The sequence below is a fragment of the Entelurus aequoreus genome, linkage group LG07 (assembly GCF_033978785.1).
Source record: "Entelurus aequoreus isolate RoL-2023_Sb linkage group LG07, RoL_Eaeq_v1.1, whole genome shotgun sequence".
NCBI classification, from domain to species: domain Eukaryota; kingdom Metazoa; phylum Chordata; class Actinopteri; order Syngnathiformes; family Syngnathidae; genus Entelurus; species Entelurus aequoreus.
The window spans coordinates 24,726,138-24,753,776 of record NC_084737.1 but is presented as its reverse complement, the minus strand read 5'-3'; the positions used below and the strand labels follow the sequence as shown (position 1 = coordinate 24,753,776).

The 27,639-nt window shown below is 36.8% G+C and overlaps 3 protein-coding genes across 3 annotated transcripts in view; 2 read left to right on the top strand and 1 right to left on the bottom strand.

Moving 5' to 3' along the window:
* LOC133653549 (zinc finger protein ZFP2-like) overlaps positions 1 to 27,639 on the bottom strand; it is a 390,781-nt gene that overhangs the window by 293,603 nt on the left and 69,539 nt on the right. The gene's annotated exons all lie outside the window — the stretch shown is intronic.
* LOC133653001 (zinc finger protein 419-like) lies at positions 6,966 to 16,394 on the top strand. Its single transcript, XM_062051985.1, has 2 exons — positions 6,966 to 7,246; positions 14,163 to 16,394. Exon 2 carries the CDS (start codon positions 14,176 to 14,178, stop codon positions 15,382 to 15,384), a length of 1,209 nt encoding a protein of 402 aa, XP_061907969.1. The 5' UTR covers positions 6,966 to 7,246; positions 14,163 to 14,175; the 3' UTR covers positions 15,385 to 16,394.
* On the top strand, positions 19,046 to 25,220 carry LOC133653000 (small nuclear ribonucleoprotein G). The gene is made up of 4 exons (XM_062051983.1): positions 19,046 to 19,189; positions 21,724 to 21,746; positions 22,348 to 22,472; positions 25,065 to 25,220. The coding sequence occupies exons 1-4, from the start codon at positions 19,158 to 19,160 to the stop codon at positions 25,113 to 25,115; spliced, it is 231 nt and encodes a 76-aa protein (XP_061907967.1). The 5' UTR covers positions 19,046 to 19,157; the 3' UTR covers positions 25,116 to 25,220.

The window sequence follows — 27,639 nt, the reverse complement described above, 5'->3', positions numbered from 1 at the left end:
GAATAGCCGCCATTTTGTTAGCATTGTTCACCCTTAACCCGGAAACTTAAGTGCCACTTGGTGAATAGCTTTATTGATCGCCACAAAATAATAATAGAAAATAAGACAAATACTGCACTCCAATATGTATAAGACACAAACAAATAAATAAGGCTTAATTTAAACACTGGATTTAGGCCACAAATATGTACAAAATGCTTTAAAATATATGCCTTATTTTCCGGACTATAGACCGCAACGCACCCACTAAATTTTAGAAGAAGAAAAAATATTGTCCATATATTAGCCGCACTGGACTATAATCCGCAGGTATCTACATTGTGAAATTAATTATTTACACAGAAATATTTAGTAAATGTTTATTTACATACCTTAATTATTTCCACACAATGTCTGTAACGCGGCAGTAAAACGGATGATCAAACAAAACAGAAGTCATCGCCATGGACCCACTAGCTGCGGAAGCTAGCTCTCCAATCAGTTAAACACACACAATAACTCCACGGCGACGTTTTGGTGAATTTACTGAGGAAATTGTGAAACAAACAATTTAAAAAGAATGCGTTGTAAATTAATAATACTAACACTCGTAAACATGTTAGCATATTAGCTAATTCTACGACGCTAGCTTAAAAAAATTATGCTAGCCCGTACAAATATGCACGAACACACTCTTACAGACATTACACATGAGACGGTTTAGTAAGTAAGAATAGTTTTAAATTTACAAACGTGACTTCAAGTGACGAATGAAGAATCCATTCGATCAGAAACGCTACGGATGGCTAGGAGACGAAATGACACTTCTACTTCAGGTTGAAAGCACTAAATAAAAAGAACACCGAAGCATGGCAGCACCTGCTGTGAGCGAACTTGTTCAAAAGATGGCGCAATAGCATAAACAGTAACACACCTGTTCATGATTTGCGTTATAGCCATCATCGAAGAAAAATCCATAAATTAGCGCACCGTTTTATAAGCCTCAGGGTTCAAAGCGTAAGAAAAAAGTGGCGGTTTATAGTCCAGAATTTAAGGTCTATATTTGAATCTGCGAGGTCGTGAAGCCACACATATGGCATGGGACGACTGTACTTGAAGATAATTGTTCTATATATAAAATAAAGCCAACTCCCCCTTTCAGATACATTTTGCTAGCTGTAATTAGAATCGGCCAATCAAACGTCTCCGCTTCAAAGGTCCACCTAATCTCATCAGTTTTTGAATCTCATGCTGTTATTACATGGTGTGTTTCAGGTGTGCGTACTAAAAGGAGCAAAGAGGTGGACGTTACATTTCTCCTCGCTAAAAGTGTTTTAGTTTCTCTTTACTTGTGAATTGTATTGCCTCCTTTTGTTGAGGAGAAATGACCTACCAGGTTCATGTAGCTTTAGAAGCCATTTTATCATAAAGTATATTTTAATATTTCACTTAAGGTACATCTATCATTCCTAAATGCACTTTGTATTTTTTTCTTACCCTTTGATGTTTGATTCAATACGCAGAAGAACAATGAATAGTTATGACTAGGGGTGTACCGATTCAATATTGTTATCAGATATTTGTCCGATACCAGCAATAAAACTGGTTTCTGATTATATCAGCCTGCATCTACAAACATCTGATAGAAGAACTCTGACACAAGCAGCCTGTTCTGTTCCTGCTAACAACTCTTCCTGCTATTTTAGCAAACAGATACCAGATTATCTCCATTTGAGAGTGTTTAAAACATTAAAACTAGTGATGTGTGCATCGACACTGAAATATCGATACTGCCGATACCAGATTTTTATGCTCTATTATCGATTTTTAAATCAAAATATTGATTCTTTTGATATTTTAGTTCAGGGGTGCTGAAACTTTTTCCACCAAGGGCCAAGTATGCGGGGCCCATATTGATAATTTTTTTAATTTAAAAATAAAAATGCTAATAACAGTTATTGGGTAAGATTTGATTAGAACATTTCAGCTTTTTGTCATTAAACACCGATTTTTTTTCTCTTTTGCTTACAATTATTTCATTTTTCAATGAACTAACTAAACTTTGTTTATGTTTTAGATATAATTCATTTTAATTTTGAGCGCTGCTAATATTTTAGATCAGGTGTGTCTAAACTTTGTCCACCAAGGACCGCATTCTGAAAAGTCAAGTAAAACATATTAGATATATTTAAAGACAAAGTACATTATTATTAGTTAGAAAATGTCAGCTATTTGTCATTACATGATCAATTTTACTGTTTATTTTTTTAGATATACCGTATTTTTCGGAGTATAAGTCGCTCCGGAGTATACAGTAAGTCGCACCGTCCGAAAATGCATAATAAAGAAGGAAAAAAACATATCTAGGTCGCATTTTTTGGGGAAATTTATTTGATAAAACCCAACACCAAGAATAGACATTTGAAAGGCAATTTAAAATAAATGAAGAATAGTGAACAACAGGCTGAATAAGTGTACGTTATATGACGCATAAATAACCAACTGAGAACGTGCCTGATATGTTAACGTAACATATTATGGTAAGAGTCATTCAAATAACTATAACGTATAGAACATGCTATACGTTTACCAAACAATCTGTCACTCCTAATCGCTAAATCAGATGAAATCTTAGACGTCTAGTCTCTTACGTGAATGAGCTAAATAATATTATTTGATATTTTACGGTAATGTGTTAATAATTTCACACCTAAGTCGCTCCTGAGTATAAATCGCACCCCCGGCCAAACTATGAAAAAAACTGCGACTTATAGTCCGAAAAATACGGTATATGTTATTTTAGCAGACACATTATAATTGCACAAAGTATCTGTATCGGATTGGTAGCGCCATTACCAGCCTGAATTTTACTTGGTATCGGATCGGAAAGAAAATCGCACATCACTACTAAAAACTGAAAGTACAGAAGTATAAAGTATGTCAATGTAGGTTACATGGGATATAAAATAACTTCTCTGTGACATTCCAACATTTAAAACCAATGCGCTAGCTCGATGCTAATTTACACTGGGTATGCCGTTTACATGCTACTGATTAGCATTAGTGATTTTACAACACCTCCGAATTTGCAAATGAAAATTACAACTAAGATGTACGTTTACAATCAAACAGCTGATGTGTAATAAGTACAATACTTGCAGTACACACACTTTGTAGGACTCAACAAGAGACACAACTGGCACGTTCGACCTAATGGCAAAGACTATTTCCTAACTACGGCAGCACACCTAGGACAAACTGAAATTAATTTATACTTGCAAATGATCCTAAAATTACCCTGATATCGATATCGGACAATAGTCGGAAGTGAAAAAGCTGTATAGGGACACCCCTACTTGGTTTGACTAAATTACTTTTGCTGCAACAGTATTGATTGTGCAAAACGTTGTGAAAGAAGTGCTCATCTCGATCAACGCTCTGCAACTTTGTGTCCGTCCTCCTGATTGCTTTTGAATGATTTTACCACTCAGACATATTTAACGATCCGTTCCGCGGTACCAAAGGACACTGGTGAGTATTTCAGAGTAAGTGCTCAAGAGTACAGTATATGTCGATGCCTTTGTGAAGATGTACTTCTGTCTTTTACCATGTGACACATAAGCTTTGTCCTCAGTCCTGCTTTTTATCTCCTTGCTCGACTCGCATTGTTCTTGGATCGGAAGTAACGAATGCGATTTGAGGAAGTGGCGTATTAACGTGAGATTTACATTTGGAAGAGTTGACAATCCTAGGCTTTGGTATTGACGTTTCCATAAATGTGAGTAGGTAATATTAATGTAGGTCAATGACGCGTTATCATGCTGCATCTTAAGGCCTGACATTGTATGACAGCTAGGTAACAAAATTAGTGTTGAGGATTTTGTTTTGCTATTCTAACATGTCAGTTCATGCATAACAAGGCGGAGCTGCTTATTGAGCATTTACATAAGATACTGACGATAAATACTACACCTTTGTATCTCATTTGAGCCAGAAAAAAATTGAGTTTCGTCAACCATGAATATATGGTTTATTTTAAGCCTTTTTTTTTTGGAAATGCAAAGTATTTCAGTGCTTTATTCATGCCTCTCTTCGAAATATTGTTTTTTCCATATTGTTTGGTTTTAATATTAACTCAATATCCTAAAAGAAAAGGTGTTCCTGATTGTGTGTTGTTGCTGTTTAATCAATGTATGGTATGCCAAATGTTTCTTTGGGCCAATACAAGCTGTGTTAGAATGACTTACTTCAGCCTTAAAGGGAGTATTTGATTGTTACAGTACTGTAATGTACATTATTTTTGTTTATATTAAACGATTGCTATGTTTTGTTTTAGGCAATCACATTGTCTCCGTGGTCTTGATTCATTTGTCTGGATGTGCTAGAAGTCCTAAATAACAATGTAAACAAGCTGACAATGTAAAGTACCTGTCAAAAGTTTACACATATTTTCATGTTACTCTCTGTGTATAAACTTTTGAATGATACTGTACATATGAGCAGCTGTGGTACTTGTATCAATACATGTTTGTACGTTGACAAAGTAAACCTAATGAGAATTTGAGGATAAATAAGCAAGTTATAATTTATTTTCAATACAGAACGCATTGTATTGCATTGCCTTAAATGGGAAGTTGCCCTTACTAAGATGGCCGCCGTGTAGGCACGTCATCAGCGGGGTTTCGAAAGCGCGCTATCCACTGTAGTTACAGTATATAAATAGTTTTGTTCCCCTGTATTTTTATACCATCCTAAAGCAATAGTACACTTTATTACATGTCAACGGATCAAGCACTAAGACAAAGTGACAAACGGGCGTTCCAAGCATAGTTAGCTTCAAGTTAAAGCCTGGTTTCCTTACACCGCCCACAATATCATTGATTGACGTTGCAGTTTCTTGCTGAAATGTGATTGGCCGCCCCGACTGTCACTCCAACAACGCTGGGACTTGCACACTAGCGTCGCTACCCGATCAATTTGCGCATGCGCCAAAAGTCCACTGACGTTCCACATCGGACGGCAGTTTTTCTATATGGTTCGCAAAAGTTTAAACTTAACTTTTGGCTTAACCTAATAAACATTAACTGTATTTCAAATTAGAAATGGCCATGTTTCTACGATGTTATTTTCAAAAAACTTGCATGTTATATTAATTTTTGTTTCATTTTGAAAAAAAAAATCATTAATAACTCACGAATGACAAAAAAAAAATGTAACAAAAATGCTATGAAAAATTTCTGCATTCTAAAAACATTAACACAATTTTAATCAAAGCAAAATGTAATGTATAGTATAATTATTTATTTTTTGTTTCATTCAATTCAAAGCGCAATCCAGAGCACACGTTTTTTTCCCCTCTTTCCTTTTATTGTATTTTTTTTTTATCTTGGATCATTGTCTGAAAAATTTATTTTCGTGTCCATATTTGTAATAATCATTAAAATATATTTGTTTATTTATGTTCATATGTTGTTTTGAAAGAGTGGGTTTGTTTTGTATGTGACATTTTGCACCATACTGTTGAAATAAAGTTGCTAAAAAATGATTAAACTGCGTGAATAAATATCTAAATAATTTTGCAATTCACGCTAAGTTCAAGGTCTATTCCTCGAAAATTAGTTTTGTGCTCAGTCTAGATCACTGTTTTTCAACCACTGTGCCGCGGCACACTATTGTGCTGTGATATATTGTCTGGTGTGTCGTGGGAAATTATGCAACTTAACTTAATTGGTCCAAAAAATATTTTTTTGCAAATCAATAGTTATAATCTGTAAATAATGAGCCGTTGCTTCGTAAAACTCAGCAGGGTAACCGTAATATTCCATGTCAGCAGGTGGCAGCAGGTAGTTAATTGCTTTGTAAAAGTCGGAATGTGTCGGGTGAGATGAGGATAGTTTGTTGTGATCCCAATATGCAGACCACAGCGGGAGGCAGTGTGCAGGTAAAAAGGTATGTAATGCTTAAACCAAAAATGAACGAAAGGAAAAGGCAATGGCTGCGCAAAACTAAAGTATAACTGAACTGGCTACAAAGTAAACAGAAACAGAATGCTGGATGACAGCAAAAACTTACGGCGTCCACAAAGTACATCCGTACATGACATGACAATCAACAATGTCCCCACAAAGAAGGATAGCGACAACATAAATAGCCTTGCTTGCTAAGACATGGCCAATGCGCGGGATAGCGCTCAAAGGAAGACATGAAAGTGCTTTGATTGATTGATTGAGACTTTTATTAGTAGATTGCACAGTACAGTACATATTCCGTACAATCGACCACTAAATGGTAACACCCGAATAGGTTTTTCAACTTGTTTAAGTCGGGGTCCACGTAAATCAATTAATGGAATAAATATATACTATCAGCATAATACAGTCATCATACAAGTTAATCATCAGAGTATATACATTGAATTATTTACATTATTTACAATCATAAATATAAATATCATGCTACAGGAAAACACCATCAAAACAGGAAGGGCCACCAAAATAACAGCCCAATACAAAAACTAAAGCACTACACACAAGAAAACACTAACAAACTCAAAATAAGGCACGACGACCTGGTGGAGTTTCTTTTTTTTTTACGTTTTCTGCTGGTGGTGTGCCTTTTTATTGAAACTTGTGTTAGTAGATTGCACAGTTCAGTACATATTCCGTACAATAGACCAATAAATGGTAACACCGAATAAGTTTTTCAACTTGTTTAAGTCGGGGTCCACGTTAATCAATTCGGATTTTTTAATGAAAAAAATGTGCCTCAAAACAAGTTGAAAAACACTGCTCTGGATATTGTGAATGGGCAAATCTTTAAACATTTTTCATGGCTCAAAAAGTCGGGAAAACTCCAGCAGCGTGTCAGGAAGTTATGTTTGCGCATGCGCAAACTGATCAGCATGAGTGACAGCCATGTCATTTTTTTTAACATGTCCGTTTGTTCTACCACGGCCACAACTAGACGGATTTTACTCCCAGAGATTTGATTAGTTGTGGAATCGAACTTTCGTTCATGCGTATAAGTGATAATGTTAAATAAACCGGACTGTCACAGCCATTAATAATAATGACTTGGCGAGCTCAACGCTGATTGGATGTCAGTCGGTGAGGTCACCGAAGTTATCCTCTTCTACTGGTAACGCCCCCTTCAACTTTGCCTAAGCAGTAGAAGTGGTAGTTTTTGTTGACTAAAACTGTTTGTCACACGGTGCAAACTTTTCTGTTCGACCACACTTCTGTCAAAAAGCATGTGTTAGTGTGTCCAGGTAAGATACAACCTCCATCTGTTTCTGCACCGAAGACGCTGCTATTCTCAACGTGTTTATATTGCTAGCGTTAGCCACATGCTAGTGTTAGCAAACGCGGCGCTTCGTGGTCTCTTCGAACGACATAGTTGTTGTTTTCTCACTTCAAGCTACTTGGTTTGCTCATTTACGTGTCATTTAATGTGAGATACGCGAGGGAGAAAGCGAAGCTAGGCAAACGTGCTGAACTTGTGTACCTTTAACGCTGCGGAGTTAAGTAGAGATGTGACGTTCGCGAACGATTAGAGTCTTTCGAACGGCTCTTTTAGGTGAACGATGGGAACTGATTCGCGGTTGTGAGCCGTTCGTTTGGGGGCATTTTCTATGCAGGTGCAGATACAGCGTCGCCCGACTGATTGAATTGATTTAAACTTTTATTAGTAGATTGCACAGTTCAGTACATATTCCGTACAATTGACCACCAAATGGTAACACCTAGTGATGGGTTGATGAGGCCTCATTAAGCGTTTCGACACATTGCAAAACTGTATTGATACTGTGTCAGTAAATACTGACATCTGCTGGACATTAAAAATCCCTACAGGCAACTTATGGACCGACTCAACTGACACTGATTTTATGACCTAGTACAGGGGTCGGCAACCCAAAATGTTGAAAGAGCCATATTGGACCAAAAATACAAAAACAAATCTGTCTGGAGCCGCAACAAATTAAAAGCCATATTACATACAGATAGTGTGTCATGAGATATACATTGAATTAAGAGGACTTAAAGGAAACTAAATGACCTCAAATATAGCTACAAATGAGGCATAATGATGCAATATGTACATATAGCTAGCCTAAATAGCGTGTTAGCATCGATTAGCTTGCAGTCATGCAGTGACCAAATATGTCTGATTAGCACTCCACACAAGTCAATAACATCAACAAAACTCACCTTTGTGTATTCACGCACAACGTTAAAAGTGTGGTGGACAAAATGAGACAGAAAAAGAAGTGGCATAAAACACGTCCTAGAAAGTCGGAGAAAGTTATACATTGTAAACAAACTATACGGTGAGTTCAAGGACCGCCCAAATTAGTAGGACAAAACGGCGCTCGCCAAATACTCGAATCAGTGAAGCACGTTTAATATAATCAGTGTGATTTGTAACAATTAGGGAGGTTTGTGTCATGTTTGTCCTCCTACAGAAACCATACTAAAACAAAAAAATATATTTTTTTCCCCTCATCTTTTTCCATTCTTCATACATTTTTGAAAAATCTCCAGAGAGCCACTAGGGTGGCGCTAAAGAGCCGCATGCGGCTCTAGAGCCGCGGGTTGCCGACCCCCGACCTAGTATATACAATAATATAAACCAAGTCATTGTATTTCATTTAGGATTATTTCATATCTTCATTTAGATAAAAATATATTTGTATCTTTTTTAGATACAGTCAATAGATAATGTGAACATGTTCATAACATGGAAATCTAAGAGAACGTGTTGTGAATGAGGATGTTGAGGACTGGGATTTTTATTTTTACACATTTTTATTAAAAAAAACAGTTTTTTTCAACGTATTAAATTTTAGACGATTTCTCTTCTTAGTTATTATTTCTCCGGCTGTAGAAAAGACCCGCTCACAGGGCACAGAGGAGGCGTCAGTGCGACACAGTTTGCGTATCGGTCACGTGACCGAAACGGCTCATGATCGGTCACGTGACTTTCTAAAAGCGGTACACGCACCGACACAGGGTTTTGCTCTATGAGCTCGACGCATCGGTGTTGCCGGACCCATCACTAGTAACACCCGAATAAGTTTTTCAACTTGTTTAAGTCGGGGTTCACGTAATCAATTCACGGCAACTAAAATAGGAAATAAACGGTAGTAATAATAGCCGCTTTAAAACTCCCAACGTTTATTATTACCCTATAAATTAAAATGATCGAAAAACAGGGATTGATATCCTCACGTTGATAAAATAATGGAGACCAAGTAGTGTTAGCTTCCTAGCTAGCTTAAATGCTAACAAGCTAGAAATAAAGTTCTTCCGAAGGACTTCCAAAAGTTATTTGTGTTCACGTCTGAAGATGAGAACCACAGAAGGCCGTATGATTTTAAACATCCAAGAGTGCGAACAAATTTGAAACAAATGTGCTTGTCTGTTGCTGCTGTGAAAGCATGGAATTCTCTAAACAAAGACTTAAAAAGTTGCAAGAATATCTTTGAATTTAAAAAGAGTTACAAAAAGAGACAACTGGAATTATATCAAACTGTTTTTGATTTTGATTGGACGTGTCATTTTGAAAATGCTTAAACGAAAATTAAAAGTATGTTGGAGTTCGGGTGTTGGTGGAGGGAACAGTGATAAAGTCATCTAAAATAGTTTGTGTTAAAAAGGGGGAAGATAAATATAAGATTACTATTCTTCCATCTGCTCCTTTCTGATCATGGAAATGTATAAGAAACAAAAACAATGAAAGTGTCAACTGTATATGGCTTGTATATACGCATTTTCATGAAAGGAATACAAATTGATGATGATGGTGAAACATGTTAACAAGAGACATTAACGTATTTCCCAATTAAAAACGTCATATTTTAATCAAAGCTTGTACAAACACATTACTGCCTAAACAACTAGCGGGACGTCACATTAACCAAAAGTGTAACAAGTGATTTAAATTTACAAAACCAGTGAAGTTGGCACGTTGTGTAAATTGTAAATAAAACCAAATCCAATTATTTGCTAATCCTTTTCAACCTATATTCAATTGCATAGACTGCAACGACTACATACTTAAGGTTCGAACTAAGAAACTTTTTTTTTGTTGCAAATATTAGCGCATTTGGAATTTGATGCCTGCAACATGTTTCAAAAAAGCTGGCAAAAGTGGCAAAAAAGACTGAGAAAGTTGAGGAATGCTCTTCAAACCCTTATTTGGAACATCCCACAGGTGAACAGGCTAATTGGGAACAGGTGGTTGCCATGATTGGGTATAAAAGCAGCTTCCATGAAATGCTCAGTCATTCACAAACAAGGATGGGGCGAGGGTCACCACTTTGTGAACAAATGCGTGAGCAAATTGTCGAACAGTTTAAGAACAACATTTCTCAACGAGCTATTGCAAGGAATTTAAGGATTTCAGCATCATCAAAAGGTTCAGAGAATCTAGAGAAATCACTGCACGTAAGCGTAATAAACATTGAATGCCCGAGACCTTCGATCCCTCGGGCGGTATTGCATCAAAAAGCGACATCAGTGTGTAAAGGATATCACCACATGGGCTCAGGAACTCTTCAGAAAACCACTGTCAGTAACAACAGTTTGTCGCTACATCTGTTAGTGCAAGTTAAAACTCTATGCAAAGCCAAAGCCATTTATCAACAACACCCAGAAGCGCCGCCGGCTTCGCTGGGCCCGAGCTCATATAAGATGGACTGATGTAAATTGGAAAAGTGTTCTGTGGTCTGACGAGTCCATATTTCAAATTGTTTTTGGAAACTGTGGACGTTGTGTCCTCCGGACCAAAGAGGAAAAGAACCATCCGGATTGTTGTAGGCGCAAAGTTCAAAAGCCAGCACTTGTGATGGTATTGGGGCGTATTAGTGCCCAAGGCATGGGTAACTTACACATCTGTGAAGGCACCATTAATGCTGAAAAGTACATACAGGTTTTGGAGCAACATATTAAGGCTGCAGCTAACGATTATTTTTCTATCGATTAATCTATAAATTATTTTTTCGATTAATCGGTTAATCTATAGATTATTTTTTCGATTCATCTATAGATTATTTTTCCTTTTACCGATTATTTTTTTATTCAAAATGAAGATGAAAAAATAAATGCAGGCCAGTTTTTTCAAAAGGCATGGCTTTTATTTACAAAAAAAAGAAGTATGGCCACTCAGTCAACATTGACAACAACATGACAAAATATTCTGTAACAATGTAAACATTTAAAACTTTTAACATTTAACAAAATTAAAAGTAGCTTATTTGCTTTTTAATGTGCAAATATAAAAGTAAACATCCAGTGCAAATCGTAATATTCTGCTATAGTATAAGCATTTCAAAAGTAAAAGTATTGCTTATTTGCTAAAATGTGCAAAAATAAAGATAAACATCCAATACAAAAAAGTGCCAATCTAAATATTCTGGAGCACTGTAAACATTAAGTATTGCTTTTAAAATGTGCAAAATAAACATCCAGTCCAACACAGTACACAATAACCAATTCTACTCATTCCAGTGAGTGACTAACAGTTGTAATGAAGAAAGGTTAGCATGTCTACATGCTCTGGTTCTTTTCTTGTTTACAATATTCCCAGCAGCTGAAAATAGGCGCTCAGAAGGGGTCGATGTGGCTGGAACTGAGAGCTAATTACCGGTAGCCTTCACCTCAAGCCAGGACTGCGAGTGAGCTGAGCTCCAGTTTATATTCCTAGAAGGTCAACGGGCTCATAGTAGGGATGTGCGTATTGATCCTGTGGTATCGATATATCGATACTCACACGCTACTCATTTGGCATCACTTTTCTGAAAAAAGTATCGATATAAACCAAAAAACGGCGTGTGGGGGGTGCAAGCATCACTTTCAGATGTTTTTGATGACTTACTTAAACTTACTATGTGCTGGGACACCCCTGTACCTGGCCGAGTATAGAGCTGGCCCAGTCACGTGACAGGAGACAGCCAATGAGCGTCGTCAACGTGCAACACACACACAGCCAGCCGACAGCGATGCAGCCAGGCATATCCAGTGTTGACCAATTGTTGACTTAAAACAGGCATTGTTTTTTGTTTTTTTTTAGTAATGTTTACTGAATATTTTTGTTTAAATGATTTATCCTAGATTCAAATAATTTCCACACAGGGGAATTTACTGTTAGTTGAAAATTGCTTGAGTATTTAAAACAAGATAAGAAAGAGATAAAATTTGGAGATTCTTCATCTTTGCATTACAGTTTTATTTTTTTCCAAGAAAATCTTGAAATATATGATTGAATGTGATTTTGGTTTTAATCTGTAACATCATTTCTTACATTTCGAAAACATTAGCCTATTTCATATTTCATTAATTGCTAATTATATCACAAACTTTAAAAAATAACTGCAGCTTCTTGCGATTCGGATTTGACAGTTAATTGGAAAGCCCTAATATCTAATTATTATTATATATAATATATAATTATTATTATATATAATATTTAATTTATTTTTCATATTTATGTTATTTATTTTAATTTTACTTTTATTATATATTGACCATAATAAATGTGGTATAAATAGTCTGTTTTTGTCTTGTGATTTGTCTTAAATAATAACAATAGTAATAATATTTTTGACTGACAAAAATTGCCAATAAGAAATTAATGGTATCGGTATCGATGAAAAGGCAAGATAAAGTATCGGTATCGTATCGAATCCTAAAAGTGTGGTATCGCCCATCCCTAGCTCATAGTGATGTTACTAGTAGTTGACTGGGAGGTGTTTATTATCATTTGGGGAGAGTCTGCTGCCTGATGCTCACCTGCTAAACACCTATCTGCTCCACGCTGAAGCGCTGACTACATGCGCTCTGAATACACACTGCTGATTGGCTGGTAACGTTTTGAATACGCACTGCTGATTGGCTGATAACGCTTTGTATAACGCTTTGTGTGTACCAATCAGATGGTTGTGTGGGTGGGACAATGCTGCGTGCTGAGACAGAGGCAGCCGCAGAAGGAGCGAAGCAGCTTGTTGACACTTTAGCAGCTAAAGTTAGCTTTAGCTTAGAAACTCGTTCGGTACACCCCCGTACCGAACCGAAAGCCCCGTACCGAAACGGTTCAATACAAAACACGTACCGTTACACCCCTAGCAGATACAAATGACACATTCATGTTTTTGTGTAATGATGACAACGTATACTCGCACGGACGATTGACTAGTTGATGGTTTTCTTTTCAAGTGTTCGTTCATAGCCGTTGTGCTGCTATGATAGGCCATTTCCGCTCGACACAGTGTGCATACAACAACTTTATTAGGCCGTGTATTGAAATACTCCCACACTTTTGATCACTTTTGGCGTGATTTTTTCCCCCTCGCTCGCACAGTCTGCTTTGCGCTCCGCCATGACAGTAGTGTGACGTAAATATGCGACGCGTCGACGCACAAAAACGGCGTCGACGTATTTACGTAACCGATGACGTCGACTACGTCGACGCGTCGTTTCAGCCTTACAACATATGTTGCCATCCAAGCAACGTTATCATGCTTATTTCAGCAAGACAATGCCAAGCCACATTCTGCAAGACTTCATATTAAAAGAGTGCGGGTACTAGAATGACCTGCCTGTAGTCCAGACCGTTCTCCCATTGAAAATGTGTGGCGCATTATGAGGCGTAAAATACCACAACGGAGACCCCCGGACTGTTGAACAACTTAAGCTGTACATCAAGCAAGAATAGGAAAGATTTCCACCTGAAAAGCTTAAAAAATTGGTCTCCTCAGTTCTCAAACGTTTACTGAATGTTGTAAAAAGGAAAGGCCATGTAACACAGTGGTAAAAATACCATATCCGTACGAGTAAAAACGCTATGGACGGCGAGAAGACTAAATGGCACTTTGACTTCCGGTTGAAAGCGCTAAATGGAAGGCGCCATAGCACTAAATGATGGCGCCATAACACGAACAATAAAACACCTTCTTTGTGTATTTGCTTGTTGTTTTAAACTATTTTTATTATGGCTGTCAGCAAAGAAAAATCCATAAATCCGCGGCACCGGCTTATAAGCCACAGGGTGCGTAGTGTAGGGGAAAAAGTAGCGGTTTGTAGTCTGGAATTTACGGTAAAGTGATCAAGTCTTTTGAACGGCTCGCTTAAATGAATGCCATCTATACCATGGAGAATACCTCCTCATTTCTCAAATGTTCTGCCTAGGTGGGAAGCATGGATGGCGTCCGGAGTGCTTCAAGTCCCCAGGAGTCATTTGTCTACAACAACGGGGACACTGTTGCATCAGCCTGAATGTGTCCGTCCAGAATGTTCCGTAAGCCTCGGTGATGCCACGGAGCTGCCGATCCGCCGGGAAGCAAAATGCACCTTATCGGAGCTCGCCCCGTGCCCTTTCTGCGAGCCGGGGTCCTCCTTGCAGCATCACGAGTGCGATCGGACTTGCCTCGCAGTGCCACCTGCACGCATGATTGACATACCCAGCCCCGTGAGGTCGCCCAGCGGACGCCCTCGCCATGCGGGCAGTAGCCCAGATGGGTGCGCTCCGTGCGGGGGACACGCTGACATGCCGTGTCCCCCGCAGGATATCTACAGGGAACCGTCTCATCTTGCGGACGCCAGGCGCACAGAACTCTCTCCGCCGACTTGTGAGGACTCGGAAGTCTCCGGACCCGGTAGGCCTCAGGTCTGTCCGAGGACCTTCCGTGCAGAGGTAGAACTGAAGAGCGCCCGCAGAGAGGTCCGGGTGGCTCCACTCATTGGGTCCAAAAAGCCGACCGGTGGCGTTGCTCCTGGTTCTAGAATGTTCTTCAGGTCCGCCTCGGAGTTCTGCGCGTTCAGGAAAGCCAAGCAAACTATGAAAGCGCGCACGAAGGGAAAGTCCGCCAGCGAGACGACGACGACGCTGCAGCGCAGGCAGAAGAAATCTTACCCGTGCCGAGTCTGCGGCAAGCTCTTCCTCCACCATCTGTCTCTGGACGCTCACTACACGGCCACCTCGTGTGTCGGCGCCGCGCACAAAAGCAAGGCCAAAGAGGCCCACTTAACCGAACACACTCCGAACCATCGGGCGAAGACCGGCCTACCCGGGAGGCCTACGAAGGCGGAGGAGGCGCGGCTTGACTTCCCCTGCCCCTCATGCACCAAAGTCTTCCCGCTGCAGTCGCAGCTGAGGGAGCACGCCCAGCTGCACGACTCCTCCCAGGCCAGCAGGGAGTGCAGCGTGTGCGCGCAGGAGGTGCACGCCTTCAAGCGGGCGCCGTCCAGGAGAAAGCGCTCCTACCACTGCCTGCCTTGCCGGGAGGGCTTCTCTGCGCTCGACTCCTTCCTGGAGCATTGTCAGGAGCACCTGCGAGCCCGGGGGGATGATGAGGAGGAGGAGGAAGAGGACGGCGTCGTCATGGCGGGGTACAAACATCAAGACGGCTAAGCCTGAGGGACTCCTTCAGGGACTCCTGTTCTGGGGTGGTCCGATACGATGTGGATATTGGTTTGATAGCAGCAAAAAACTTATATCTGACGGTATTGGCTTGCATGGAAAATGTGCGATACAAGCAGTCCTGCGGCGTGCTTACTTGTGGGATATCATGTGCGATACAAGCAGTCCTGCGGCGTGCTTACTTGTGTGATATCATGTGCGATACAAGCAGCCCTGCAGCGTGCTTACTTGTGTGCGATACAAGCAGTCCTGCAGCGTGCTTGTGTGATATCGTGTGCGATACAAGCAGTCCTGCAGTGTGCTTACTTGTGTGCAATACAAGCAGTCCTGCAGTGTGCTTACTTGTGTGTGATATCATGTGCGATACAAGCAGCCCTGCAGCGTGCTTACTTGTGTGCGATACAAGCAGCCCTGCAGCGTGCTTACTTGTGTGCGATACAAGCAGTCCTGCAGCGTGCTTGTGTGATATCGTGTGCGATACAAGCAGTCCTGCAGTGTGCTTACTTGTGTGCAATACAAGCAGTCCTGCAGTGTGCTTACTTGTGTGTGATATCATGTGCGATACAAGCAGCCCTGCAGCGTGCTTACTTGTGTGCGATACAAGCAGCCCTGCAGCGTGCTTACTTGTGTGCAATACAAGCAGTCCTGCAGCGTGCTTACTTGTGTGATATCATGTGCGATACTAGCAGTCCTGCAGTGTGCTTACTTGTGTGTGATATCATGTGCGAGACAAGCAGTCCTGCAGCGTGTTTACTTGTAAGATATCACATGCGATACAAGCAGCCCTGCAGCGTGCTTACTTGTGTGTGATATCACGTGCGATACAAGCAGTCTTGCAGCATGCTTACTTGTGTGTGTGATGTCACGTGCGATACAAGTGTACGATGTGCTTGACTTGTCCGTTAGTTTTCAAAAAGCTGCTGGGAAATAAGTTTTGTTTTCGAAAATGATGAAATACATTACGTTGTTTTTTTTTGCCGTCATTAAACTGCCTCAAATGATTTTGCTTGTGTTATTTGTGTCTAATATGCTTAGCTTTTATTTGACATACAAATGCATTATTCCACTTTAACGTTACTAACCTGCACATATCGAGGACAACATGAAACCTGTGTCCCAGCTGTTGCTATCATTTTCACCTTTTATTATTTAAATAAATGCATCATGGTGCAGTTTTCAGGTATTATGTTTACATAAATTAAGAAGAATGTGTGACAAAGATTACTGACAAAGTCTAAGGTCAGTGTCTGGTTTGGTCACTGAAATTTCGCTTCATGAAGGGGAATTAAACAAACAAAACGATTTGAGTAATATGAATTTTATTTTGAAATACAGAAAACTATAATTGAAAAAAAAACATGTATTTTTCAGTGCCGAATAGAAATAATTACACTTTGAAGAACGACTCGGTTTTCATTTTAGACTTGATATAACAAAAGTTTAGGTTACCGCCTAGCAAAAACAGACCAAAGCAGATATATATAATTTTTTTTTATACCACCGAAACCGGAAGTTGATGTAAACAATGTCGCGGTTCGGCCTGTCGGAACAAATAGTGTGTTGTGGTATCCTGTATTTGTATATAAAAAATTAAGAATATATTATTCTATCATCATTTGGTCTTTCTGACGCAGAATACAACGCCGCATTGTTTTGTTTTTTAATAAATTGTGGCTATGTCTTTAACCACTTCCGGTTCCGCAATATTACTTTTTGGTCCGTTTTTTTTCGTCCAGTGAGTTTTATTTTTGTTGTATGAAATCTAAAATCTAAATGAAATCGTTTTTCGTTTTCTAGTTTTTGCCATTTGACACGAAAAAAGAACGATATTGGTTTTTGTATTGGAAAATGAACTTGAGACGATCAGTGTATGGTTTGGTCATTTGATTTCCTTTTCGTCAATGGATAGCAGAAACACCATAGCAACTGGTTTGATTTAATTTAATTTTTAAATGCAAAAAAATAAAGAAACGTTCTTCTTTTTTTGTCGAAGATCAATAACTGCATTTAAAACTGCTGTGATTTAAATTTTATATTTCATATAAGAAAAAATTAAATGCAGCTGAGATAGGCTCCAGCATGCCTCGCAACCCCGTAAGGGACAAGCGGTAGGAACTAGATGGATGGATGGAAAATCCCCAGTTAACAGAAACGAAAAAGAGACCAAAACGGATGTTTCATTTGCAGACACCGAAAGTTTGTATTTTCAAAGTAAAACATGGCATAATTACTATAATTTTATTTTAATATACAGAAAACTATAATCGAATTATTTATTTTTTTCAGTGACAAATATAAATAATTACACCTTAAGAACGACTTGGTTTTCATTTTAGACATGATATAGCAACATTTTAGGTTACCGCTTTGCAAAAACAGACCAAAGCAGATGTTTGTTTTGTTTTTGTATCACCGGAACCGGAAATTGATGTAAACAACGTCGTGGTTCGGCTTGCCAGAACAAGTAATGTGTTGTTGTATCTTGTGTTTATATATATATGAACTTAAGAATATATTATCATATCACCATTTGGTCTTTTTGACGCAGAATACAACACCACATTTTTTATTTTATAAAGGTCGGCCTGTCTTTAACCACTTCCGATTCCGCAAAATTACTTTTTGGTCAGTTTTTTTCGTCCTGTGAGTTTTATTTTTGTTGTATGAAATCTAAAATCTAAATGAAATCGTTTTTAGACCTAGTTATTGCTCTTTGACACAAAAAAAAGAACAATATTTGTTTTTGTATTGGAAAATTAACTTGAGACGATCAGTGTATGGTTTGGTCATTTGATTTCCTTTTTGTCAATGGATAGCAGAAACACCATAACGACTGGTTTATTTTAATTTAATTTTAAAATGCAAAAAAAAACCACACAAAAAACAGCGTTGTTCTTGTTTGTTGTGAAAGATTAATAACTGCATTTAGAACCGGTGTGATTTTTATTTTATATTTCATAAAATGAAAAAATAAATCCTCAGTCAACAGAAATGAAAAAAACAGACCAAAACGGATTTCATTTGCAGACACCGGAAGTTGTTTTTTTTCAAAGTGAAAGATGGGATACTTACAATGGTACCCGTTTGCCTGTGATTCGGTCTAAAATGTATTTGGAACCCAACACATGAATTATTTTGGACATGGAAAATGAAAAATAGCATTTACAGAAATCTACGTACATAAACAAAAAAAACAAAATAAAAAAACAGACCGGAAGTAGCAATTCTAAAGAAAGTGCCGCAGATTCGAAAAATACTGTAAGATAGTGTTGTATCATGCGTGATCAAATACTTGATTGCCTCCACCTTCGTGTGATATGTGCGTAGAGATTTATTCGTTTGGCCGTGTCTAAAATAATTTCTGTGTGGCAACAAATACATTTTAGACAAGCACACGGGTACCAAAACAGCCATGCTTTTACTTTACAGTGTCAGAATTATCTTTTGCACTTTAAAAATAAATCAAAATAAACCAATCATTTCATTTTCCACTCATAAAAATACAATTCAATGACCAATACTGACCTGTTTGCCCCATTTGGGTTCGTCGGTTACTGCCAGGTGGCGTAGTGGCCAACTAAATCCGAGAGAGGGCGTCACCTGAACTGAACGTACATCAGTGACGTTGTGTTCTTACGAAGAAGAAGTTAGAAGCACTTCCGGTCGCTCAGCGCGCACGCGACGTTTTCTTCATTCGGCGGTTGAGTGAAACTAAAAAGGCAACGAGCCTCCTTGTCTGAAGGCGAACAAACACATACACAAAGATGAGTAAGGCACACCCGCCTGAGCTAAAAAAGTAAGGTTTTTTTTACTCCCACAGCGACTTTTATTGCTACTTTTACCACACATATACGGTTTGAATTGACTAATAATGGCCGCGCAGCTCGCGCGCCGTTTTGGACTAAACAAGCTAGCAGTTAGCATATATCCACTTAGCATCTGTAATGTGATCATGTTAATATTCCTAATATGTTACAGCATATATTCCCTTAGCATCTGTAACGTGATCATGTTAATATTCCTAATATATTACAGAATATATTCCCTTAGCATCTGTAATGTGATCATGTTAATATTCCTAATATATTACAGCATATATTCCCTTAGCATCTGTAATGTGATCATGTTAATAATCCTAACAATTATATTACAGTATAAACATTCACTTGGCATCTGTAATGTGATCATGTTAATATTCCTAATATATTACAGCATATTCTTTCAATTAGTATCTGTAAAGGGATCATTTTAATATTCATAATATATTACAGCATATATATCCACTTAGCATCTGTAATGTGGTCATAATAATATTTCTAACAATATTCTACAGCATATACTTTCACTTAGCATCTGCAATGTGATCATTTTAATATTCCTAAAATATTACAGCATATATTCCCTTAGCATCTGTAATGTGATCATATTAATATTTCTAACAATATATTACAGCATATACATTCACTTAGCATCGGTAATGTGATCATATTAATATTCCTAAAATATTACAGCATATATTCCCTTAGCATCTGTAATGTGATCAATATTTCCAACAATATATTACAGCATATACATTCACCTAGCATCTGTAATTTGATTTTATAAATATTCCTAATATATTACAGCATATACACTCACTTGGGATCTGTAATGTAATCGCATTAATTTTCCTACTAAAATATTACAGCATATACATTCACTAATGTGATCAGGTTATTATTCCGAAAATTTTAGTTGTATTCCGTTAGCATCTGTAATATGATCATGTTATTATTCCTAAAATATTACAGCATATATTCCCTTAGCATCTGTAATGTGATCATATTAATATTCCTAATATATTACAGCATAAATTCCCTTAGTATTTGTAATCTGATCATATTAATATTTGTAATATATTACATCATATACACTCACTTAGCATCTGTAATGTAATCGCATTAATTTTCCTACTAAAATATTACAGCATATACATTCACTTAGCATCTGTAATTGTGTTCATATTGATATTTCTAACAATATTTTACAGCATATACATTCCCTTAGCATCTGTAATGTGATCATATTAATATTCCTAATATATTACAGCATATATATTCACTTAGCATCTGTAATGTGATCATAATAATATTTCTAACAATATTCTACAGCATATACATTCACTTAGCATATGGTGGTGGTCGGAGGGGCCGTAGGCGCAAATTGGCAGCCACGCTTCCGTCAGTCTACCCCAGGGCAGCTGTGGCTACGAAAGTAGCTTACCACCACCAGGTGTGAATGAATGATGGGTTTTTAACATGTAAAGCGACTTTGGGTACTTAGAAATCCCAGGTATTATTATTATTATATGTAATGGGATCATATTCATGTTAATATTCCTAATATATTACAGCATATGTATCCACTTAGCATCTGTAATGTGATCATCATAACAATATTTCCAACAATATATTACAGCATATACATTCACTTAGCATCTGTAATGTGGTCGTGTTAATAATCCTAACAATTATATTCCAGTATAAACATTCACTTGGCATCTGTAATGTGATCATGTTAATATTTCTAGCAATATATTAGAGCATATACATTCACTTAGCATCTGTAATGTGATCATAATAACAATATTTTCAACAAAATATTACAGCATATACATTCACCTAGCATCTGTAATGTGATCTTATTAATATTCCTAATATATTACAGTATATACAACTCACTTAGCATCTGTAATGTAATCGTGTTATGGTAATTTTCCTACTAAAATATTGCAGCATATATTCTCTTAGCATCTGTAATGTGATCATATTAATATTCCTAATATATTACAGCATAAATTCCCTTAGTATTTGTAATCTGATCATATTAATATTTCAACAAACAATATATTACAGTATAAACATTCACTTAGCTGTAATGTGATTATATTAATATTCCTACTATATTACAGCATATACATTCACTTAGCATCTGTAATGTGATCATAATAATAATATTTCTAACAATATATTACATCATATAAATTCACTTAACATCTGTAATGTGATTATATTAATATCCCTAATATATTACAGCATATACATTCACTTGGCATCTGTAATGTAATCTTATTAATTTTCCTACTAAAATATTACAGCATATACATTCACTTCACTTAGCATCTGTAATTTGATCATGTTATTATTCCTAATATATTACAGCATATATTCCCTTAGCATCTGTAATGTGGTCATATTAATATTTCTAACAATATTATACAGCATATACATTCACTTGGCCTCTGTAATGTGATCCTAATCATATGCCCATTAATATATTACTTGTTTACAGGTTCATGGACAAGAAGCTTTCACGTAAGTACACCACCACTGGACACACAAACATTTGTAAGACCGTAATAATTGTGGAGAAATAAGTGCATGCAATACGAAAGGGTGACCACCAATCATGGTTTTTCGTCGGGTCATTAAATGATGGATATTAGTGCAGCTCCAACAAAATATAAATGGAAATAGGTGTTTGTTAAATAAATATAAAAATATTTTTGCAAGCTATTTTCCTTTATATAGATTTGCTAATATTATGTTGTTGTTTTTTTAGTTATTTGTTCAGTTAGACTTGGAAAAAAAGGTAATATTTTTTCACAGGTATATATATATTTTTTTATTACAGAAGAGATATTTCTATCAGTATTGCATTCCAGCCTATTTAGTTAAAAGTCAAGTATCGTTTTTAACTTTAGCGGTCCCAGTGTCCTGTTTTTTTTTGGTGATCAGAATATGATCACCCTGCTGAATAAGTCCCAATTTCTTATAAATATGGACACGTTGCATTGTATTAAATATTAAAAATGGCGGTCTGTGTTCCATCAGGAGGATCAGAATGAATTTGGAAACAGTATTGAGTGGTTTTGCTTTCAAATGTTAAATAACGATGTGTGTGTGTGGTGTTTAGTAAAGTTGAACGGAGGCAGGCACGTGCAAGGCATCCTGCGAGGATTCGACCCATTTATGAACCTGGTGATGGATGACTGTCTGGAAATGGGACCAATCGGACAGCAGCATACCATCGGCATGGTGGTCAGTATCTCTTTCACGAGGAAGTCATACATTAGAAAACACAAGATCGTATTTGTTGTGTTCTTTTTTGCCATTCGGTTCTCATCCCGGTGCCACCTCGATGTCTAGTGACAGTTATTAAAGCGCAAAATAAATACAATCCAATATTATAATTCTTAACCAAACTGTTTTTTTTTCTCCATTTCGGCATCAACGTTTGTGCAAAGAAGTGCTGTTCATTTTGAATAGTATTGACAAAGGTAGCCATTTAGGTGTGTCCACACACTAGTAAGTACTGTCCGCCCTTGTTAATTTTTCAGAAGTAGAAATCATTAATAACAAATAAAATATTTTCATGGCTTGAGAATAAAAAAGACCTGTTTTCGACCTTCTAAATATATTTTTTTACTTTATGAGAGCCCTTTAGTCATGAAATAACAATCAATCAAATATACTTTGAGATGAGTACCGTTCACATTTGAATCTATAACGGTACCAATTTTCGGTACTTTTGTTTGTTTTAATAAATGATAGTTTTTGATTCCAAAAAATGTTTTTTATGCAAAATTTAAAAAAATAGCTGATTAGAACTGCCGTCCAGTTGTTGATTTATAAGTTTCATTTGCAAATATGACACTAAGTTGCAATAGTCCATGACGTGTTTTTTTGTTGTTGTTGCGCCCTAAAAAGTGTTAATACTGTAAGTATCGTACTTATTACGCACCAGCTGTTTGACTGAAATGAGCATCTCAGTTTTAGTTGCCATTAACACATTTGGAGGAGTGTTGAAATCGCCATGTAAAATCGCTGATGCTAATCAGTAGCTGGTCAACAGCAAAGCCAATGTATATTAGCATCGAGCCAGTGCATTTTTGTAAAAGTGGAGCACTACTTTTTGAGTCACTTGCTTTGTTGGTATGTAACATTGCAACATTACCTAGAAGTACTTTGGCTGAGTTCGCTCTCAGTGCTGCTGGAGTGGTCGCCAAGTGCCGGTAACATGGCACCGTTGGATTTAACATGAATCTGTGCCCGGTATGATTGCTGGGATACGATCAGTGCCAAAACAAGAACCAAATTCAGTACCCATCCCTAAAGTTTAGTAGAGCTTCCTGAGGCTGAGCTAATCAGCGGCTTCCATACTGAACAGCATGCTCTGGTTGGTTTGGACTCCCCTAGTGACATATATACTGTAGTAATTATATATATTTTTTATTTAGACATATTTATGCTTCGAAAGGCTTAATTTAGGACCAAAAAATTGTGGAATATGCTTTTAGGAAATTACAAAAATATCCCAAAAAATGTGGAACGTGGCAAGGGCAAACTTTATTCCATGAATCTTTGCAAACTGGTGTTTATTTTATGATTCATAGGGATATTGTATGTATTTTAGATCTGTATAAACCCTCCACACACTGTTAATTAACACTTTCTATACTAATGTAAAATATTGCTACTCATTAAAGTGACGGCGGTGTCCAAGTGAGGAACAAAGTTATGTAGTTGTACTTTTTTTTTTTTTTTTTACATAACCAACTCAGCTGCAAGCAGATAATGATAATTCCTGCACGTACAAAGTAGGTCTGCTCTTCGTTAGATACATCCATCCATCCATTTTCTACCGCTTGTCCCTTTTGGGGTTAGATACATACATTTTAATAATAATACTTATTTTTATTTTTTAATGCATCGAGACATGGGACAAAATCATACAAAGTACACAGAAATGATGTTTCGAACCATAAAGGAAATACAAGCATTAAAAATGTATTAAGAGCTACTATTTAAATAAAAAGGGGAAAAACAGTGAAAATGTAAGAAAAAAGAGCAAATAATCAGAATTTAATGAGGAAAAGCAGATTTTAAAAAAATGTATAATTATTAATGTACTTTGTCACCTCTAACACCAAGTTGTGTCTTTAAATATGCACATATATTTGTGTGTTATATAATTAAAAAAAAACATTTTGAATTAAGAAGTATGCGGCCATTGTGCTATTTTTTTATTTAAAAAAAACAAAACAAAAAGAGATACATATTTAAAGACAGATCTTTTTGTCAGTTTGTATTATAGGTGACTAAGTATATTATTAATTATTAGTTAGAAGATTACTTCCTCTTTTTTTTGGTCTTTTTTTCTTACATTTTTACTGTTATTTTTCCCCATGTAAGAATAGAATAATAATAATAGTATGATTGCTAGTATGATTGCGTTATTGCATAACCTAGTATGTCAAAAATTCTGTCTGTACAAAAATATTGTCGTTCAGTTACACATTTAACAGTGTTGATTGTGGTTAGGGTAGTTTTTCAAATTCATGAATTAGTATTATTTATTTTTTCTAATTAACTTAATTTAATTTATGTTTTAAGTAATATTTATTTTTATTTTGAGAGCTTCTAATATCTTAGGTAGTGTCCAAACTTTTTTTTACCAGGAACCACATACTAAAATGTTTTGGTGGAAAAATGCATGACCCCCTAAACTAAAGTATCGCTATTTTGATTTGAAAATGGATATTACAGCATAAAGATCTTGTATCAGGGTAAATACTGGTTGGAAAAGGCAAGTGTCAGAAGAGTAAAGATGTTTTTGTTTTCATGTTGTAGGTCATCAGAGGTAACAGCATCATCATGTTGGAAGCCTTGGAGAGAGTCTGACAGGAAGAGACATGGTGTCTGTCCATTTTTTTTTTTTACTTTGTTAACAAAATGACTGTTTTTGTGTAAAATGTTGAATTTGTGAATAAAACATTTTCCTTTGTACTTTGGACCTAAATTTAACATGTGTCGTTTCTTCACACAGCCACAAACTTAAGAGTTTAGAGCAGTGGTTCTTAACCTGGGTTCGATCGAACCCTAAGGGTTCTGTAAGTCGGCCTCAGGGGTTTGGTGGAGCCTCCGCCGTGGAGGTCAAGACACACCCGACTCATCTTGTAAATAAAAACTTCTCCCTATCGGCGTACTATTGATACCCCCAAACAACGTTCCCTCTAATTTTCCATCTGATTTGCAGATGTGTAATTTGTTGTGAGTTCATGCACTGTGTTGGTTTTGTTCTTTGAACAAGGTGATGTTCAGGCACAATTCATTTTGTGCTCCAGTAAATAAACATACATTTGTCGTGAATTTGAATTTTTTAAATTTTATTTATCACTAAAGAAGGGTTCTGTGAATGCGCATATGAAACTGATGGGGTTCGGTACCTCCAGCAAGGTTAAGAACCACTGGTTTAGAGTGAGTTTATTTTGGGGTACTTTTAAGTTCTTTCCTGAGTACATTTTTACAGCAAAATTAGAGCCAATGCCAGGGATGTAACTACAATAATCACAATAAAAACTCATGAAGTTAAATAAAAATATAGAAAAACCGTCGATGATGACCACACTGAGAAAATGATGGACCTACTATCATTAGCTTGCTACCTAGCTTAAATGCTAACGTGTAACCTATTCTTATGGGCTTACCTCTGTGATGTCAAGTTCCTGTTATACAGTATATGCCTTCAGCTCTTATTTTGAAGGCGCTAAGAGCGGAAGTGGTGACACGTTGTAGTGGAGCGGAGGTTTTTGAAAGAAAGGAAATAAAGTGGTCCTCGTGTAAAACTGGACCACTTTCTTTTCCTTAAAAACCAAAACAAAACATGTTGACATTGAGCTTAGTTTGTTCTTTCAAAATTTTCTAAACTACACTTGTAATGTCACCTTCAAAATAAGAGCTCAAGGCATGTACTGTATAACAGGAACTTAACATCACAAAGAGGCAAGCCCATAAAAATAGGTTACACATGCAAACAACCTATTAACCTATTTCCCCATTAACAATGTCGTACATTAATCGAAGTTGATTTACGTGACGTCACATAGGCCGGAAGTGAAGCTAACTACAGCACCCCCCCCCCCCCCCCCCGCAACCCCAAAAAGGGACAAGCGGTAGTAAATGGATGGAACACCCAATTTGCATTTATTTAAAAACATTTCTAAAACGTTTACAAATCAAAATGGCAGACGGTGAACATATTGAAACACACAAATCAAAATAATATGTCTCTTTTAAAGCCAGAACAATAATGGTTCCTTTGTCAATATAGTATAGTTTGTGTCTATTAAAAAAACAACTAACTTGTGCTACATTTTATATGTATGGGAAGTGCTATACAAAGCAAGTTTGATTGATTAGTAAAATAAAATTAGAGCCAATGTCTACTTAGGGATTTAACTACAATAGCAACCCCGATAAAAATGATGAAATTAAATTAAAATATCGAAAAACCGTCATTGATGACCACACTGAGAAAATGATGGGCCTACTAACATTAGCTTGCTGGCTAGCTTAAATGCTAACATGCAAACAACCTATTGACCTTTTTCCCCAGTAAAAATATCGTACATTTGTATAAACGTGTATAAATACTAGAGATGTCCAATAATATTGGCCGGCCGATAAATGCTTTAAAATGTAATATCGTAAATTATCGGTATCGTTTTTTTATTATCGTATCGTTTTTTTTATTTTATTTTTTTATTTTTTTTATTAAATCAACATAAAAAACACAAGATACACTTACAATTAGTGCACCAGCCCCAAAAACCTCCCTCCCCCATTTACACTCATTCACACTCATTCACACAAAAGGATTGTTTCTTTCTGTTATTAATATTCTGGTTCCTACATTATATATCAATATATATCAATACAGTCTGCAAGGTATACGTGAGCGCACATGATTGTGCGTGCTGCTGGTCCACTAATAGTACTAACCTTTAACAGTTAATTTTACTCATTTTCATTTATTACTAGTTTCTATGTAACTGTTTTTATATTGTTTTACTTTCTTTTTTATTCAAGAAAATGTTTTTAATTTATTTATCTTATTTTTTTTTTATTTTTTTTTTAAAGGACCTTATCTTCACCATACCTGGTTGTCCAAATTAGGCATAATAATGTGTTACTTTAATAATACAAGACTGTATATATCGGTATCGGTTGATATTTGGTATTGGTAATTAAGAGTTGGACAATATCGGATATTGGCAAAAAAGCCATTATCGGACATTTATATTCAATCTGAATATATTATCCGAGTTGTTTGGACAGTAGTGTATTTACTAAATACACTACTGTCCAAACAACTCGGATAATATATTCAGATTGAATATAAACAATGTGCTGCCTAGAACAAAGT